Below are 21,239 nucleotides of genomic sequence, written 5' to 3'. Positions count from 1 at the left end.
ATTCTAGTCTTAAAGGACTTTGATCTTATTGTCTACTAAAAACGAGCATGATCAGACATTTCTTGTAGCCACATTAGAGATCTGCTCCAGCTACCTTAATTTCATATATGGCATGTTGAAGAAACATTGTATGAGAAAGTAATCTAACTGTGTTCATTAAGTATGTTTAGAGACATTATATGAGAAAATAATCACGATGTTGTAGCAAGTGAGGAGAGGAAATAATCTAATCTGTGTTCATTATGTATTGAAACTCCTTTCCTGAAGCCTTTGTCCACAAAGTAATGAGCTCAGCAATTTCTACTTAGATTACAAGTAAATAATTGTAATGTAGATGAAAACAACAACATGAGATTACAAGTAACTAATTGTCACTAGCAACAAGCTCTTAAGAAAATATGACACTGAAACACAGACTTGATGAACACGTGGAGGATGAGGAGAAAACAGACAGGGTGAACATGCATGAATAACTCAATCATCTCTTATATGAGAGGTAGAATCAGATCAATGTTTTGTGAGGCAATGTAAAAAATTTATGGAATGGACCTAAACAAAGTTAAAATGGATCTGTAAAAAGCACTAAACTAAGGAAAAAATTTAAGGACGTAAAACAGGTTTTACCATTATACATCTATGATGCCACTGAAAAATGAGAACATGGCTAGAGCAAGTAATTTATAAATATACAACACAGTTTTAATGGCAAACTTGGCAGCTCTCATCTTCATGAATATCTAAAACTCAAAGTATAGATTGACATTTTGACATCATAATCAGCAATTTTTTAAACTTGATAGCTACTTCTTAAATGCAGGAGGCGTCTAATCTTGGGCCAAAACAGTGCTGTACAAATTATATCCCAAATCAAAATAGGGAAAGCTGTAACAAAGTCATAATTGTTGAGTAATCTTTTCATTTATTCGGGAGAAAATGAGGATGGACAAACTAGATGAAATGGAAGAGATTTGAGTGAACGGAAAGGGAAAAAACCATTACAAAGGAATTAATTCAAAAAAAAATCTATAAAGAAAGTTAGAAACTCTACCTTTCTCACAACTACCATAGACAATAACAACAAAAAAGACCGCAGCAACAACCAAGCTTTAGTCCCAACTATTTGGTTTGGCTATATGAATTTGTTTTCCATTCATCTCTATTTAGTGCAATGGTTTGCGTCAAATCAAACACTACATATCATTGCAAACAAATTTATCAACCTTAGTTTTGGTCTTCGCCTCCTCCCAATAGAATCTTCCATTTAAATGAAGTCGCCACTTCGTTTTAGTGCACAACACACATTTTCATGGGATATAAACCCTCTTAATCCATCCTCACATAACTTATTCTCTATAGTTGATACCTTATATTTCGGCAAATATTTTCATTCTTATTCTAATGTTCTATTAACACCACTCATCTGCCTTAAATTCCTCTCGATGACACTCAACCTTCGAATATATTGTTCTCTAGTTGCACAAAAGTTATCATACCATCAAAGCCTTGTAAATATATTATAATTCATCTGACAAAAACATCTCCAGAAAAATCTGATACAGGCCACAATCAAAGGTACAGAAAAAATAGACTCAGGAAAAATAAGACTGATGAAAAGATTACACCATCAACAAACACCACTGGACTTCACATCTTCTATCTAAAGCATTAATCTAAACAGGTTTTGCCAATGAAACTAATTAACCTCAAAAAGTTATCAAGTTATACTCTGAGCACATTAGTATCAACCATCTTTCAAATTATTTTGAAGTAAGCAATTTATTGAAAGTCGATTAAAAGGATCTGTTAAGGTTACTTTAAGATGATATAAATATACACTGATGTACAACGTTCATGTCTCGTAATCATTAGAGGTGGGATAGAGAATCGTGAAAACAAGGCAGGTAGAGGAAAGGAGTTTGATGTGGCTCCACATCATGCCACAGGAACAGGGGACATGTAGTTGTCAGCACAGAGATACATGGAATAAGCCCTTTAAGCTCACTGGTTTCTAGCTAGATTTGTAACAGACTAACATGTTCCTCCATCAGAAAGATGCATTGAATTGCTAAGGTAGAATATATACTGGGAAGACTCTTAGCCTAAGCCAAAGCCTTTAAGATCTTATACAAGAAATATGCTATAATAAGACCTGTAAAGTCATTGGCAAAGGAGCACTGGCCTACAGATATCTACGTAAAATCACCAAGAACTATATTATCTTAGCTTATGAAGAAAACAATTTGTAAAACAATTTATGCATATACACCAATACTGGAAAGGTCAACTCACCTCTGAAACTAATGCTTTGCAGCTCCAGACATAAACACCCTAGGAAGTGTGAAATGTAAAGTTAATTACCAACAAAAATTCCAAAAACAACTGGCTATTATAAAATCGTCTGGTGTCCTAAAATAAGGAATAAAACAAGATACAACTACATTTAACTGAGGTTTCTTATGGTTATATGATGCATATGTGTGACCTTCAAGCTTATTAGGTTTATGGGCATCATAGGAGCACAAGCATGTGTGCATGAGGTTACATGAACATGGAATTGGACATGCATATTTTTTGACCACAGAAAGATGATAAATGCTTTGCTATTGTGCTGGAAAAGAACAAAAGCTACTGAACTCACATAACTGAAAATAACTGCAATCTTTTGGCGAAGTACTAAGATTACTGATTTACATGTATGATGAATAGATGGCCTCATATAACTGTGACACTGTCAAAACACATGACTAATCAGAACCTTCTGAAAACTACACATCACTACCCGACAGAAAGGGTCCTGAGAAATGCAGCGCCATGAACTTAAGACATATTTACATTCTTAAAAAAAGGTTTAGCCATCTATAATAAGACACACAAAACATTCTAGATAGGCGTATTATGTGGACATGTTATCAGTATATTTGAAGGCAATCAAGTTTGTAATCTGTCTACCAAACAACTAGCAAAGTACATACTGCAAACATGATATAACTATTGTCTTACCCGGCAAAACTTTACTTGTGAGTAATCCCAGACATCATAGATCAAACACCGCCACAACTTTTACCTATGTATAGCTTGCAAACATGACACCATAAGTTGGTCTGTATTTAAGAAAGCTTCAGAAACTGACACCTAAGATTTTAAGGAAGTGAAGATGAACTAACATCAATTATGTACACTGCAAATTATATTTAATAGAAACTACATATTAGAAGAAAATTTACCAGATAAACAGAATTTATCAAAACTAAAGAAAAAATATAGCAAGGTAAAGCAAGTAACTAAACTATCATGTATATGCAATCATATGGAAAGTTCAGAACAGAGGAGAGAATGGATGACACACAAACCATCATTGGTGATAGTTTATCTTATTATATTACCAAACTTACACTAATCCCACAAAAGGAAAACAGACAACAAATTGATATAGTTTCGACACTCATTTCTATAGAAATAACTTAAGTCACTCAAGATAGACTTTGGACTTATTGTCTATTTGTGCCAGGATTTAACTAAAACTGAAATATCTTGAAGCTATATCTGCAATACACTTTCTTGAGTACCATTACTGGTAATCAACACTAGCAAGAATTCAAGCTCCAACTCTGGAATCATTATCTGCACAAAATCAGAACTTGGGGAAATTAGTATCATATGTTGAGAAACGAGAAGTTGCATACTTCATGGGGACAGAACAAAATCAAACCTTGAATGGTTATCTCTATCAGCAACCAAGTGGAGCACAGAATCAGAAGCATAAGAAAAACCTGACAGAGTGGGAGATTTAATAAGAGAATAATTTTATATAAAATGGTTTAATTAATGAATTGACAATGATATAGTTTGATATACCATTTTTATGAGCACCATTCCCGAGCATTTTGAAACATACGTAACCACGGACTTGGGCCTTTCTTCTCGACTTCCCATAACTTGGGATACCATGGGAACTGCCACATCATGAAGCAACGTTCTGGATGGGGCATCATAGCAAGGTGCCTTCCGTTGGGAGAACAAAGGGCTGCAATCCCCAAAGGTGAACCATTTGGATTAAACGGATAGACCTCAGTTACATTACTCTCATCATCACAATATCGCAGAGGGGCCAAATTAGACTTAAGAACACGATCTAGAATACCATCATCAGGAAAGTATGCTCTTCCCTCACCATGAGCAGCCCAAACACCCAATGTAGAGCCCTCCATACCTTTAAACATTATAGCTGGAGAATCCCCTATGGTCACACTAGTAAACCGACACTCGAATCGACCAGACTCATTATGAATGAACCTTGGCTGAGACATATCACCTCCCACACCAAGAGAACCTCCGACATCAGCTCCAGGAACCCATCCAAGAAGAGCCATGAGTTGACACCCATTACAAACTCCAAGGCTGAAAGTGTCTGGCCTATTGTAGAACTCTTGAAATTGCTCTAGGAGGGGCTGATTGAACCTTATAGATGCTGACCAACCTTTTGCTGAATCCAAAACGTCGGCGTAGCTAAAACCACCAACAAATGCAATCCCACGGAATTCATTTAATGAAATGTTTCCACTCAGAAGGTCAGACATTGTAACATCCCAGGTTTCAAAACCAGCAGCATAAAATGCTGCAGACATCTCCCTGTCCCCATTGCTCCCCTCCTCACGAATGATGGCTATCTTTGGTTTCAAAGATTCAGTCAGAAGTTTCTCATCAGTGAATCTGGGAGAAAAAGATAATGACCACAAAGGTGATTGTCTACTCTTTAAGCCTTCTTTCTCAAGCATGACACAAGATGCAAGCCTTTGGAGGCCCTCAAGCTGAAAACTAGTCTCCTCCCATAAGTCTCTAAGGCAAGAAGTCTCCTCCTTCAGGTGCAGATCTCCGTCAACGAAGAACTCTATGGTTGGTGATGCAGTAACCTCTCCAATTATGTCACTCAAAATGCCAAATGCCTTGAGCTTTTGCCTCACAACGTCAAGGTCTTTTGAATGGACCTCAAGAACAAGACCAAGCTCTTCAGCAAAGAGTGTTTGAAAAAGGCTATGACCTCTCGAGTTTAAGTTCAACTTCACACCACAATTCCCAGCAAATGCCATTTCAAGAATACAAACAATAAGGCCTCCATCACTAATATCATGGCCGGCAGAAATCAGGCGTTCACTAAGCAGTTCCTGAACAGCTTCAAAGACATTCTTCAGGTAAGGTACATCATCTAGATCAGGGCAATCATTACCAACTTGGTCAAAAGCCTGAGCAAGTGCAGAACCACCTAAACGACGCTTTCCTTTAGCTAAGTCAATGTGCAACAGAACACCATCACTTCCAAGCTTCAAGTCTGGAGTAACTGTTAATGTTATATCAGGACAGGTGACATAAGCACTGATGACCAGATTTCCCGGAGCCTTGACAACCTCACCACCTGCATGAGCTGCCATAGAGAGACTGTCCTTTCCCCCATCAATAGCTATACCCAGTTCAATCATGGATTCTGACAGTGAGATTGCAGCATCATACATAGCTGCACCTTCTCCATCAAGTTTTGCAGCATACATCCAGTTACCACTGGCTTTGACATCAGCAAGAGATGTCACTTTGGCCCAGACTAGATTGGTCAAAGCTTCCCCAACAGCCAATCTTGCCATCGATTTTGGGTTAAGCAGACCCTTTATCGGTTGTTCGCCTATGGCACATGCACCACCAGTCAGATCCGTGTAAGTTTGGGCAATGACAGCAACATCAGAAAGTGGAAGTTGCAGAGGCCCCACTGTTTGTTGTTGAGCTACGAGACCTGTTACGCACCTGTCAACTTTTGTAGTCAAGAAACGTTTTGAACATACTGAAGGAAGCTTCAGAACCCTCTTCAAAGCATCTATTAATGTAGTCCCAGGTGCTATGTCCAGTGGCTCTAATAATGGGGCAAACCTCTTGAATTCAAAGGACTTTTGAGGCATATCTCCAAGCACTTTCTCAAGTTCAAGATCCTCAATAGGGGATGGAAGAGGGAGCCCATTTGACTTACAATGCTCCACAGCAGAACTGTCAATTAAAACAATCCGTCCACTGCCACTGATTGTACCAATAACAGCTACTGAAACCCTTTCTCTCTCACAGATTGATTGCAACAATTTCCTGCTTTCAGGTTTCACTAATAAAGCGTCTTGTTCCTGATACTCAGCGCCCCAAATTTCTAAGACTGACAAGGTCTGATCACCAAGAACTATGGAACGTATATCAATTTCAGCTCCCTTGGGATAGATAATTTCCTTAACGACATTGCAATTTCCTCCAGCTCCCTGATCATGAATACTGATGATAGGATTGTTCTCTCCCATTTCAGCACATGCACGCACCACACGGTACAGCTTTTGTGCCATCTCAGCATCTCCCCTCTGCACAGCATTGAAATCTAGGTCTGCATCATTTTGACCACTGACCATGCTTGAGGCAGCACCACCTCCCATCCCAATCCTATATGCTGGACCTCCTATCTTCACAACTAGCATCCCCACATCTGGTTCACCTTTTGTTATATGTGCATGGTCAATCTGCCCAATTCCTGCACTAAACATTATTGGTTTCAGCCACTCTCGCCGTTCTCCACTTGGCAACCTCATCCCAAAGGTCCTAGTATAGCCTTGAATCAATGGTTCCCCAAACTTGTTCCCATAGTCAGATGCGCCATCACTAGCATCAACTAAAATCTGCAGAGGAGGGGCTAAGTTTGATGGATATACAAAAGATGTATCCTCCCATGGGGCATATGACCCTTCCATGCGAAGGTTGCCAACACAGTAACCTGCAGTGGAGGCAACAACAAAGGATCCCCTTCCAGTTGCATGTGTATCCCTAATGCGACCTCCAGCACCTGTCTCTGCCCCAGGGTAAGGAGCCACAGCACATGGAAAATTGTGAGTCTCTGCTGTAAACAGAATGTCAAGCTCACGCATAAATTGGCACAATCGAGAGCTTGAACCAGGTACCAATGGTCGCAACTGATTTACTGGGTATCCCTTGATTGCACTTGAGTTGTCCTTGAAGCCTATGACAGAATTATTGGGATTCACTTTCAAAGTGCTCTTTACAAGCTGCATCAATGTCTTATTCATAGTTTCCCCATCGATAACAAGTTTTCCATTGAAAAACCAATGTCTGCTGTGCTCACTGTTAGATTGTGCAATGTCAAATAGTTCAACAGTTGTTGGATTGCGTTTGATGTCATCCTTAAACAGATTGGTGTAGTACTGAATATCTTGTTCATCAAATGCAAGACCCATCTTTGTGTTTATTTCTTCCAATGCTTCCCTACCCCTTTCGATGACTGGAACCGTGCTCACAGCTTCAGGAACAACACTAGATTGAAAAGATGTGAGCTTGTGAGGATAGACACATTCGGTCATTCTATCATGAACCATAGCTGCAAAATTATTAAGTTGGCTTTCATCTAATGGGCTGCTTCCTGGCTTGAGATACAAAAGATATCTTCTTGACCTCTCCAATCTGGTTACTTCTGTCAAAGAGCAAGCTTGGCAAATTGACACTGCATTCGCTGACCATGCTGTAGAAAATGACATGCGAGGACCAACCTCAATTAGCACAGAGAATGCACCTTTGGAGACCTCCTCTTCCAAGAAGCTCTCAGCCCGTAAATTCTCAGGCTCATAAGTCTCCTGTAGTAGCCACTTAAGTATTCCAAGCTTACCAGTAGACACTGCATCATTCAAACCAATGTTGAAGCATTGCTCAGTCTTTATATCAATGATATGAGGAGATATCTTTGCTTGAACCTGCCTCACTAGTTCAGCAGCTGCACTTTCCCGAATAAACGGATGGCGATAGAAGTGAATAATTTCAGGGCTGTGTTCCAGTGTGTCAGATTCTTCAGCCAATGGACTCTCCAACCCTCCGGAAACTACAGCTCTTGGATTTGTCAACAACGGTATCCTTGGTTTTATATTTTTCCCAACAGATAAAACAGGAAGATGTCGGAGTCCAAAGCAGTGTTTAGTCACTCGAAATCTCCTTGAACTAAAAGTTCTTTGACAAAGAATGTTGGACCTTTGTGATCCCTACAATTGAACAGAAGCAGAACAATGAATAAAACATTTGCAGAAAACAGAGAAAGATGAAAAAAAACAAAGAAATTACATGGTTTCTTACCCTATTAGTAGGAAAAGCTTGAAGCCGCAACAAATCAGTTGCCACATTTTCCCCAAGGGCAGCCATAGAGTGATGCAATGTGCTGCTCTCATCAATAAAAGTAAATTTTTCAACTTGTAGTTACTATCGTCAAAACTAAAAAACTCAAATCATTCCCACACATCTTCACATGAAAAATATCAAATTTTGGAGTGAAAACATAAAATATAACAAAAAATGAGAAAGAAAAAAGTTACTTCAAAATTTTCACTAGATGACAAGAGATCACAATAATCTCAACTCAACCCAGCTAAGATCTCCTTAAAAATACTCAACTCAAAACCCCAATTTTGTTAAATTAGGTAAGAATAAAGAGATTATGGGCATAGCAAGACAGTACCTTAGATGTAGGGGTGAAAACTGAAAACAGATTGGATACCAATCGGATAGTAGTCAACCCATGTCCAGATAAATATTTTTGCTACACATATGGATTCGGATACGGATATTAAACGAGTAGGAAATTTAAATTTAAAACCATATCCGAAGTCTCAACTAAACAGATAGATATAAAACGGATACGGCTAGGATTTTGTGAGGATACAGATACAGAACAAATACTGATCGGATTTTTTAAATGGATATGGATACATATCGAATACGAACTAGATCTTACATGAATTTGGATATAAGTTAGATATTAATTGAAACAAAAGAGATACGATATACTCTAAAAGGATAATGGTCTTAAGCATTTTTTTCTCATAATATCTATACAACACAAATAAATAGTAGATATGCTATAAAATACATTCACTCTACTGTTTTGCTAATTAACCAACAAGATTGGTTGGCATATTACATAGACACATGGGCATCTTCAAAATAGCATTCATTACATCTTAAAGTAAAACAAATTATGAAATAAAATCAACATAAAATTAAATTAAATTACACAGTGAAAAAAAGAGATCAAAATTTCAAAGGGTGGCCAAAAGTTAATCATTCTTATACATATCTTGAATCCTAAAGCATTTGAGCATATTGAGTACATGTGACATGATTAAAGTATGGTTTCTATCCAAAAAAATTAATCAAAGCTACAAAACCCTGTAAGGGAGCCTCCTTCTAAACTACAATGACTAAAAATTTCTTCAAATTAAAAGGTGCAATCATCAAGTTCTAGCTTGAAACCCTGAATTATATGGTTATCTGATTTAAAAACCAAGAATGCATACTAACCAAGAAAAAGAAGCATAATCGAACAAGATATTTGTCATTGCATCAGCACCAATTTGCAAACTTTAAGTTTGCTTATTAAGAATAATAAGGAACTGTTCTTTCTAATCACATACACTACAAGTTAAATATTATTTTCGCTAACTAAGCACTAAACCGAAAGACCCAACTCTGAAATTATCAGTCGAAGGCGCAAATTGCAGTAAGTTCTCACCTTTCTTCGGAAATCGACGGAGTGGACCTCTGCCTTGTGAGCAGAAACCACAATCTCCTTCAAAAGGAGGACTTAAGCGAGAGGGAGACGGCAACGGAGGCGAGGAGCGACGGAGGGGAGGGGCGATGGGCTACCGAGGCAGCGGGCGATGGAGGTGGAGCTTGGAGGCGGATGGAGAGGCACAGTAAGCGAGAAAGCGAGAGTGCGAGAAAGCGAGAGAGGGAAAGCCGGAAAGGGTTATAGATTGATTTTTTTCTTTTCTTTTTCTTTTCTTTTCCTTGTTCTTTCTTCCCTAGGGTTCACTCACTCTCTTGGCGTTCTTACCTATAAATACAGCTTAAATACTCAAACAATATTTTCTTTTTCATATAATAAAAACTAAAATAAAACGGCTAAAATTTTCGTCCAAATTAACACCAATTACTAAAATATTCTTTTATATTGATTATGATAAATATAAAATAAATTATTAAAATATCCAAATTACCTTTCGCCCCCAATGAGTTTGTCTAACTAAGATGGAAACTCTAATAGTTTTCATATTTTTATTTTGGTCACAAATATAAAGACCGATTTGATATAAAAATTATATATAAGTGAAATTAATTTTAGTCATAAGTACAAATGCTAAAATATATTTAGCCCTTTAAAATATTATAAAATATTTTATGTACATATCCTTAAAAAGTCTCTTATTTGCTTATATGATCTTCTAAAATTGATATTTATATAGATTTTCTCCGAGTTATTTTTAAGTTATCTCAATAATTTAGTAAGAAAAACAAAAATACATTTAACTAAGATAATTATTTGAAAAAATAGTTTAAATTTTATAATTAATTAAGTAAATGGATATTCACATAAAAAATAAGAGTTTTTAATTTAAAGGATATACATGGAACCAAATAAATATGTGTTTTGAAAGTTATACATACAAATATCAACTTTACATGAGCATACAAACAAATAATAGATTTTTGAATGGTATATATATCAAAATGGTCGTTCCCCTAGGTCACCCCTCAACCAAACCCATGTCGGTTGCAGCCCTGGCGACTAGTGGATGACTAACGGCGACTCCCTACAACCTTGTAGGAAATAGTAGCTACGAGGCCACCATCCAAAGCTTACCGGCGACATGCACCATGTTGGATGATCCCCTTCCGACGACTACCAGCCTATCAGACCATTGCACGAGCAAAGGATTATCGACCGAAGCACTTGCGAAGCAAAATATCAAAACCCTAATCTCAGCTTCGCGGTATCGCAATCTTGACAAAAAAAGAAGGGACCACTGAGTTTGAAATGCTGCTTTCCTGACTCGATGGCTCCTTTAGCGACCTCTCACCATCCTCCTCGGTCGATCAACGGTCGACCGCGACAGCCTCATCACCGTGATGACGTTGCAGCTCCACACCAAACTACAACTCAAAGGAGAAAGCTGCAATCTTCCACCCATGGTAGCACCGACCGCCAACAACCCCGTAAGGACCTCGCGAGCCGTTGTTTTTCTCACCTAGATGGCTGAAAGTTTCCAGTTGTGGCTGTGACTAAACAAAGAAGAAAGAGATGAAGATTTTGTTTTTACCAACCTCAGCCTTCCACAGTAGTCGACCGTCGTCACCCGAAGAGAGACCTCGTCGGTAGCTGTTTTCCTACTCCAAAGAGCCGAAGGCTCCTTGCCGTGACTGTGACGGGACAGAGAAGAGGGAGAAGAAGATTTTATTTTTTTGGGCCAACTTTAGCCTTCCATCGCTGCCGGCCACCGCCACACCGTCGGGAACCCTACCATAGCAATTACTGGAGGTGGTTACTACTCAACCATGGCTGCCACATGCCAAGACAACTCTAATGGCAATAACTAAAGGAGAGGAAATTATAGGAGAAATATTAGGGATTTCAAAAAAAAATTAAAAACCCTAAGTGATTAGAATTTCAAGATGGCTACTTGGTTTGGCTTGACCATGTTGAATTGTTAGACATGAGCTAGGTCAGACCTAAGAGCTAAAGGGGTTAAGTCAAGTGTGAGTCATCTCTCTACTTGTGGACTCGTTTACTTAAATAAGGGACCTAATAAAAAACTCTCTGCTTGACTTAAGTCGAGTTTGCTTATGCTAAGACACATTTGATTTGGATCCTAATCCACGGAGCGGGTAGTACGATTATGAGCACAACCAGTAGTTAGTTCGATTGGTTGAACTTGACTCAAGTCACTAGGTGGACCTAATCAAGATCTACCAACTACACCTGACTCGACCTCCCGAGCACAATTGGATGCACCAGATTTCTATAGCTAAGCTGACATTAAATCAATTGGTTCGGCCACCCGAGACCAAGTGAACTCAATGTAGATGGACCCGAATCACACCATGGGTCAATAGGAGTATAAGTATTTGAGCTTGACTGAGGATGATCCACCGAACACAGCAAGTTTGACTCGAGTTACCTTGAGGACAATGTGTATGGAAGCGTGGTGAATTGATATGATCCGGATGAGCTAGGTCAGTTTAGAAGATAAGCCTTAGGTTAAGTTGGTCTACTCAAAGGGTATTAGGCTGGGCTCACTACAGTTATCTACTCTATTTGCTTCTTTACTTATTGCATTTGTTTTAGTTTAGTCTCACATTAGGTAATAAAATAAGCTCACTTGTATCTCTCTCCTATTAATAGGAGAGTTGGTCTTCACTTGAGGATCATGGATAAATTATTATAAAACTTTTGGCTTGAGCTCACTTCTCCCCCTTCTATCAGTCTACGACTTGACTCATCATGGTTATGTCCATCTCTCTCGTATTCAACTAGTCATTCCCTCTCTATAGACGTGATCATCGAGCGGGCCGGGCCGGGTTTGGGCCGGGCTTTTCAAGCTAACCGGGCTTAAGCATTTGTCCACGGCCCGACCCACCAATCACTCGAGCTGGGCCGGGTTCGGGTCGGGCTAGAATAGTCTAGCCCGTTACTGCTCGTCGACCCGTGAGATATCGGGCTAGCCGGGTCGGGCTCTGCTAATTAAGATTTTTAGCGAACCCGACCCGTGAGATATTGGACAAGAGCCAGGATGCTGGCTTTGGCGGCGGCGCCACGGCGAAGGGGGCGAGATCTCGCGGCCGAAAGGTGAGGGCAGCAGTAGAGCTCCAGATCTCCTACCTCCAACTCTAGAGCCGTAATGTCCTAATGAAGCCGCGAACGTCGAGAACGAAGTAGAATTCCGACGGTCGACGACACTCCACCGTAGATCTCAGACGGATCTCAAGCTGCTCGAGCAATGCCTCCTACGAGGTGCCGCCAGAAGAGCTGCCATTGTGGTATACCGACCGAAAGAGACGACACCGACGAGTGCTCTAAGGGACAAACAGGCCAATCTGGAATTGACCGCCGGGATGGCGCCGCCTGAGGCTAAAATCGAGGAGTTCTTCGCTGCGACTAAGCACGCCGAGCGGCGGTGGTTCGCTGACGACAAGAATGGATCTGAGTGTGACAAACACAAGGGTCCAAGGTATTGAGGTAGGTAGGCTACCGTAGCTTTCGGCCGCAAGATCTCACCGGACTCGCCCCCTCCGTTACTCCGTAGTTTGGGGCCTTGGGCAAATGGGCAAATGGAGATTGGAGAGACAGAGAGTTGTGGTACTAAATTTACATAGTACCGTGTTCACACCGCGTTCGAACGCGTTCTTAGGAGTTCATATATACAGAGAATGCATTCAGGCCGTTCGAATGCAAAAAATAGGCGTTCGCACATATAGAGAACGCATTGTAAATAAAGTAAATGAAAAATTAGAATTAAAATAAATAAAAATAAATGAACAGATGTAAAAAAATAAATAGTTAAACAAATGAGTAAATAGAAATATTTTTATAATTAAACAAATAGTTACACCAAAATTAGGAGGATTTTTTTTGCATCACTATAGAATGAGTACATCCCAACTAGATTGGCACCTACCCACCTATCTATCATTTGCATAACCATCCATTAATTGTAAAAAGTAAAATAAAATTACATTAGTCATTGAGATTTAAAAACTCAAATTTTATATTTTCTATTACAAAATGGTCGTCTATTTGCGATCTAGATTCGACAGCATACCAATCTTGTAGGCACATCAGCGCTTTAATTGTTTCTTTTTCCGAACATGATCTACGTTGATCAATCAATCGCCCACTTGTACTGAAAGCAGATTCTAAAGGTACAGTAGATATATAAATGGTCAATATATCACAGGCTATAACAGCAACAATTGGAAATCTCGTCTCATTTGCCTTCCAGCATACTAAAGTATCTATTTCATCCTCACTTACAAAATGATTGTAATATTCTTGAAGCTTAGTGATTCCCTCCGACGTTGATGAAGTTCTCCTCATTTTAAGTCGGGCAAGCAATGACTTCTTAATACTACCACTTTCAGGAGGAATAACAGAAGATGAAGGCGTAGAGGAAGAAGAATCATATATAATAAAATAATTATTAAAAAGACTTTCAAAATAACTTTTAATAGTTACCACACGAGAAACATAGTCATCTTGTTTATCTTCATATAAACCATTAAAAATATCAAAAAGGCCGGTCTCTTTAAGTTGAGGTTCTAATAAAATGCCAAAACTAATAAGTAAAGGAAAATGTTCAAAATATTTAGCATATTTAGTTTCCATTTTTTTATAAAATATTATGTAAAGTCCGATCATTTTTAAAAGCAATAAAAAGTTGAACAATATTAACAAGTTGCATACCAGCAATTGTAATTGTAGGAGAATAAGAGCTTGATAACATATTAGTAGCATCAAAAAATATTTTTAAAAAATCGTTTTATTTTTCTAAATTTTTCCATTCTAAATCAGTAGGACATTCTAGTTTATTATTAATATCTAAAGAAATATAAGAAATTATAGCTTTTTGATATTCAAGTACTAATTTTAACATTTCATAAGTAGAGTTTCATCTATGTTGTACATCCAATTGAAGTTTTTTAGCTTTTAATCCACGCCTTTTACACATATTTGTAAATGTTCTAGCTCTTTTATCATTAAAAATAATATGATGTATAAGTTCTCTAATTTTATGAATTTGCTCAGCAATTTATTTTAGACCACTTTATACAATAATTTATAATATGACACATGCATCTATTATGTAATAATTAACCATTACAAAGTAAAAGAAGAAAACATCGAAGATTAGAAATTGTAGAATCATTATTAGATGCATTATCAAGAGTGAGAGAAAAAACATTGTTTTGGATATTATAACTTGTTAACTCTTGAATAATAGTACGAGAAAGATATTCACCAGTATAACTCTCATCAAGCTTTCGAAAAGAAATTATTTGTTTTTGCATTTTTCAATTATCATCAATAAAATATGCGGTTATACACATAAAAGACCAACGTTGGCATGAAGTCCAAATATCATTAGTAAAAGAAATTCTAGATTTTAATTTTTCAAAATCTAAAATTAATTTTTCCTTTCTTCAACAAAATATTTTAAAACATCTCTTCTAATTGTATGACGAGAAATTCTTTTAAAAATCGGATTAAAATCTCTTTGTTAACAACCTTCAAGTTTCGGATCATCACTCATAGCAAAAGGTTTATTTCTACGAATAATATATTTAACTATTTTTTACAAGAATTTTTATAACTCCATTGAAAATTAGAAATATTTCTAAAAGCACCTTGATTAAGCAACATTTGACCAATATCAAGTTGACATTTTTTATGCTTGTCTTTAATATGCCTCATTAGGTGAGTAGTGTCATTCTTAATTAATGCAGAAAAATCATGATTACATTGAAGACATTTAGCTTTACAATCTATAACATTACCTTGGCCATCTTTCATTTCAATCCTTTTGAAATACTTTCAAATTTTGGACTTTAATATCTTAGAACTGCCTGATAATGAAGTCAAAGCTAGAGTTTCGAGATCAGGTTGAGGTTGGTGTAGGATTAATTGAATCTCTGCCCTCCAATTGAGATTATATATAATCATGAAAGGAATCCATATTGGAGAGAATTTGCTAATTTGAAAACTAAAAATCTTAAAACCTTTAATTTGGAAAGAACTTGAGAGATTAGAGAATTTGAGAATGTGTGATAAATTTAGAAAATTTATCATCTATTTATAAGCATGAAAAAAGTTAAAATTACCAAAATACCCCTATAAACTAGTTGTTTATTTATGTTAAAAGGGTAAAAAAAAGTAGAGGTCCTATTTTGCTAATTTTTAGAATTTTTTTAGCTGTTTTTAGAATATTTTTAACCGTTACATATTTTTTTAAAAAATATTTCTGTTCTTCTTTGTTTAGAAAAAATATATATTAAAAAAATTAAATAGTACATGGGCTGAAATGTGATGGGAGATGGGCTAAAAAACTTAAACAATCCTTATACTTGGGCTGAATTGTGATGGGAGAAATGGGCTAAAAAAATTATAAAACGGTACACTGTACAAAATTTCTCGTTATTTTTCATTGTAGTAGCAGGCCGAACGAGCGGACTTTCAAGCCGAGCCGGGCGGGCAAAGGGTTGGCCCGTGCCGCCCGTTGGTAGTTCGGGACCGGGCCGGGGCCAAACCGGTTAGGCCGGGCTTAGCTTGGTCCAAACCGGGCCGGGCACGGGCGGGCTGGGCCCAATGATCAGGTCTACCTCTTGACCTTGAGAGTCGACTCCCTCCTCCCTCATCTTCTTTGCCTTATGCAGCACCCCGATCTAGCCCACATTATCTCATTAACCTCCTCCACATTCTAAGGTCTTTCCCACACCTATAGGCCTTCCACCATCCATCAATGACCTCCATCCTGTCGATCCTTAGGTTCCACCTTTCACGACCATCTCGCAACTATCTAACCTTTGGTCAATATTTGCACAATAACTCTTGATCTACTCACCCGATCGATCTAATTTTAATTTCGTTAGATCCCCAACTTTCTGGGGAACAATCTGTTAGAATATCAAATCTTTTGGACGATTAGATCGATCATAATTTATCTCAAAATATTCACTTTCAGATCTATTCCAATCCAGTGCAGTATTTAGTAAAACTTTGATATTTGGAATCCACATATCACCCTAGATTTAACAACCCCATTTCGGAAATTTGACTCGAACATCCATCTTCCATCCAAATCTAATAAGTATCCAACGGTAGGATCATCAGCAAATGCCTGGAAGGAACGGCTGTATTTAGATCCAAATCAAATCTCAATCTTCATCTATTTCAAATTCTTTTCTATATTTTCTTAACTATCCTTAAAATTCATAGATGTTATATTCAAAATTTGTAGATAATTGATGATCTTGTAATCTATTAATACAATATAAGAATCTAGTGTTATCATACATACATACATATATATATATATGATTCTCGTATATATCTACAAATAAATTGATAAGAAAATTTTGAAAAGATTGAAATATCATGTCAATTTGTATGCTTATATAACCAAAATAGGTACATAAAAAAAATTAAGGTATGCTTAGGTGGTGACTATGGGTAAATAAATATAAAAGTATTATAATTATTGTAAGAAATTGAAATTGGGGGTATCTTTCACTAGATGTTAAACATGGGAAGCTTTCAAGTTCAACAAGTGGCAAATAGATACACTGATATTTTATTTCAATGAGCATGAATAGTGTCACAATATTCTCTAGTTGGCTGCTACTAGTGAAGGTCCTAGTCTCTGGGAGGGATACGATATATTCTCCAAATTAGACGAGAACCTATTCTAATCCATGTGTTCAAAATTAAGTCTTTTCATGTTTGGGCTTGGCTCGTTTATACGCCAAGCTCAAATTTTGGATCCGCTATCGATCGAACAAAATTTTGAACTATGACTCGCTAGATCAGATTCAGATAAAAATAAAGATTAGCTCTATTAATGGTGCGACTCGGATTCCCCTTGCTCTAGGATTCGGATACGACCCGATAGAATTTTCAGATAAAAAATTTCTATCCGAAAAAAATTCGGATACGGATTCGGATACGGGTCGGATAAATTTTTTGGATTCGGATACGGATATCGGATATCCGTTTACCCGTATATCTTTTTAAATGATTTACAGTTTTTAGTTTGCTTATTTAAATAGTAAGTATAAATATTATTACTAATCATACATTATATATTATTTATAGATATTAATTTCTCTAATTTTATATATTTGACATACAAAAAAATTATTTGTTGTAAAACTCTTAATAATTTTGTGTTAATTATATTTAAATAAAATATTATAATTATTTTAAATTTAATCAATATCTGTTGAAGATCCGATCTTTTATCCGAAAATTATCCGTATCTGTTTAGTTAGGATATGGTTTTAAATTTTGCTATCCGTCCAATATCCGTATCCGAACTAAAAATACGGGTCCGGATATGGGTTGAACACTATCCGATCCGTATCGGATTCGTTTTCACCCCTATCTAGGAATCATCTTATGCTCTCCACTAAGCTCAATGATAATAGACGGCTAGTCACTGTGATCTTTACAATTCCACGCTCGCTATAGAAGAAATCGACCTTAAAGAGACTCTTATGTGCATCCATCACTGTGGTATATCCCACCTGCAAGTGGAGATAGACTTGTTGCTCCTTGTCAACATTCGCTGATGACTGCAAATTTTTATTATCTTTTTATTATTTTCTTTATAAGTTATATCTACCAATAAGTCTATAAATTAGCTTGTAAACTTAGGTAAAAACATGAGCTTTGATATTACTTGGGAGGGATCCAACCTTAATTTTCATTGTAACATTTTTTAGCTACTCATGTCAGTAAAGTGTTATGTAATAGCAATCAAATCATTTAATTAGGTAATTATTGTATTTTTTATACGCTTAATGGTATTTTTCTTCATTTTGGAATTACAATTATTTTTACTGTTTCAATCTAATGATTACTTCTCTACATTTGATTACTTATTCCTATTATTGCCGGGGTTTTGTTTTAATTATTTAACTATTTTATTAAATAGAAATTAGTAATAATGAGATATTGTTGTTGATAAAAAGGTCATTAAGAGTTTGACATAATAAAATATTCAGTTAACTCCTTAATCAAGGATTATAATATTTACCCAGAGTTATAAGACTAAATTATAATTAAGTATTTATAAAGCCGTTCATAGAGTCATTTGTATAAAAAAGCGTTTTAATTTTTAAAATAGTAAATATAAGTTCTTGTGCATACTTGTGCACATTATTATATAAATTATGCATATTTTTTATTATAAAAAATGCATTCAGTATAAATAAATAAAAGTATTTATTTTAAAATTATTTGAAGAGCTCAATTTTATAATTATTAAAAACCAAGGTTATTTTTTTTTCTTACAAATTGCCTCAATTCATGTCAACCTACAAATAATTACCTTTTTAAGAGAAATATTTTGACACTATATATTAACAATTTAATCCCACTTGAATTTTATGGCTGACATTATTAGAAATGAAATTCCACCTATGACAACTATGATTTTAGTAAAATTTATAAAAATAATTATTATCATATTAGTTTTTAACTTTAAATACATGTGTTTATCTTGATTGATAACCGAATTCCCAAATTCCCATTTGAAATTGTGAAAATATTCTTATGTATATATTATCTCAAAATTAGGCCTAATCAGTGACATCAATATGTACACTGTGAGTGTCGTTACCCTCGTTTATTATATTTCACACACTAACATAGATACTAATTTATCTTTAATATTTATCTAGTAAATCTATTTTATATCAAATCAAAATCATAAAATATTTTTTTATAATTTTTTTCCTCATTTTATATCACATCCAAAATAGTTATTATACTATTATTTTAGAATATTAATGAACCTAAGAATAATTATTCGAATAACAAATCTCTTATTTTGGTAATAGGTAATAACAAATAGGAATTGTTATTGATGTTTTAATCTTATTCCATATGTGAACGAGACCTAAATCAAATGGAAGAAAAGTGTAAAATATAATTCTAATTAGCAAAGCCCGTAAGCAACACAATAAAATACACGAGAAACAAATTTGACGAAAATACAAATAAAGCTTTTTGCTGTCGAAGAAATGTTGTGCAAAATAAACCTGATTGAACAGTGAGGATCACAGTAACCAACAATAACATCTTTTCTTTATCTTAATCATCTAAGAGCTCGAAAACTTAATATAAACTCGATAAAAGGTCAAATCCTTCGTTGATACAAAGACACGTTTGGTCACGCTAAGTTTTAGCGGATATAACAGAACGTCTCTAGTCTAAGCTTCTTCAAATTATTCCACCGCTAAACTATTACTCTGAGCTAAGCATCGCGAACCCATCATTCCAAACCGCTGTACTGTTGAACTGTTTTTTTTTTTTTTTAAACACTATACTGCTGAGCTATATCCAACAAATTATTTTATAATAATGATTTAAAATTGGAATCTAGCTCTCTAATCCTCCTCCGAGAGCTACCAACCAAAATTTCTAAAGGTAGTCGGTAATAGCGTACCATTCAAATCATCACGCTGTCCAAAATTTCTATATCGACATATCAGTTGGAAAAATCATAGTTTCAGCGTAAAATTTCAAAGGAAGTCCACATCTTGACTTTAGACCACATTCATCGGCATAGAATGAATGATATTAAACTATGCCATCTTTCTTCTTAGATTAATATTAATTTGCTATTAATTTATTTGTGAATCAGTAAAGCCTAAGATGTTTGAGATATTTAATTCTATGATCATGGTGAAACTACATTTATGTCTTCTGCTTATAAAAGGATACAACTATCTTTTATTCTAATTTTTAAATTATATATATAAATATTAATTTGGAGAGAGGTATACTTTTTTTTAAATAAAAAATTTGTATATAACACCTTATTTTTTATAAAATTATAATTTATAATCTATATTTTTACTATTTATAAATCGTATCTTATAATTTAATGAATATGTGTAGCAAATATCTTACTATTAGATCTGTTAGTTAAACTTAATCATACTTCTAAATTAAGTTATATTTAAATTATTTTATAAATAAAATATCTTTATTTTAATGAAATATTGTAAATTTAACCTAAAGTATTTTTTATACATATTTATTAAATTATAAGACTTAATTTATAAATAATAAAATTATAGGGTATAAAATATAATTTTTATTAAAAAAGCAGGGTGTTAGGTGCAAATTTCCCTATAAAATACTTTTTTTTTTTGACGAGCTGTTTTCAACTATGTATTAATTAATTATCTGCGTCGACAGCGATGAGTTTACAAAATTCTAGGGTGTGTGGCTTAGCCGCTCGAAAGCGCTAGATCCGGAGGCCACACTTGCCTTAGCAGCTGCCCGGTCAGCAACTTTGTTTGCTTCTCTATCTATGTGAGTAAGCTTTACTTCTATACATTCATTTGCGAGATCGACGTACTTCTGCACCAGGTTCCTAACACGCCAAGGGCTGTGCTCTATCCTCTGCATGCATCTGATGGCCTTCAGGCAGTCCGTTTCGATCTCCAATTTGCAGTCTCTTCCGACCACTTTCAGTCCCAGTCTGATGGCCCATAGCTCAGTTTGTAAGGCCGAGCTCCCAGACAAGGCTCCCGTACCCCCTGGACAAGCTCCCCGGTTGCATCACGGAAGACTATCAACCATTTCGATCCGACTCCTTTTTGGACTC

General features: G+C 36.0%; 1 protein-coding gene across 1 annotated transcript; it reads right to left on the bottom strand.

Moving 5' to 3' along the window:
- Positions 1-3,338: 3,338 nt before the first annotated feature.
- Positions 3,339-9,866, bottom strand: LOC140769067 (probable phosphoribosylformylglycinamidine synthase, chloroplastic/mitochondrial). Its single transcript, XM_073109614.1, has 5 exons — positions 9,581-9,866; positions 8,149-8,230; positions 3,856-8,057; positions 3,710-3,770; positions 3,339-3,621 (listed from the first exon to the last, which is right to left on the bottom strand). Exons 2-3 carry the CDS (start codon positions 8,212-8,214, stop codon positions 3,861-3,863), a joined length of 4,263 nt encoding a protein of 1,420 aa, XP_072965715.1. The 5' UTR covers positions 8,215-8,230; positions 9,581-9,866; the 3' UTR covers positions 3,339-3,621; positions 3,710-3,770; positions 3,856-3,860.
- Between the last annotated feature and the right edge of the window lie 11,373 nt (positions 9,867-21,239).

The sequence above is a fragment of the Typha angustifolia genome, chromosome 10 (assembly GCF_048772165.1).
Source record: "Typha angustifolia cultivar Huaian chromosome 10, ASM4877216v1, whole genome shotgun sequence".
Taxonomy (NCBI): domain Eukaryota; kingdom Viridiplantae; phylum Streptophyta; class Magnoliopsida; order Poales; family Typhaceae; genus Typha; species Typha angustifolia.
The sequence above is the reverse complement of the archived record's forward strand: the minus strand, read 5'-3'. Positions and strand labels throughout refer to the sequence as shown.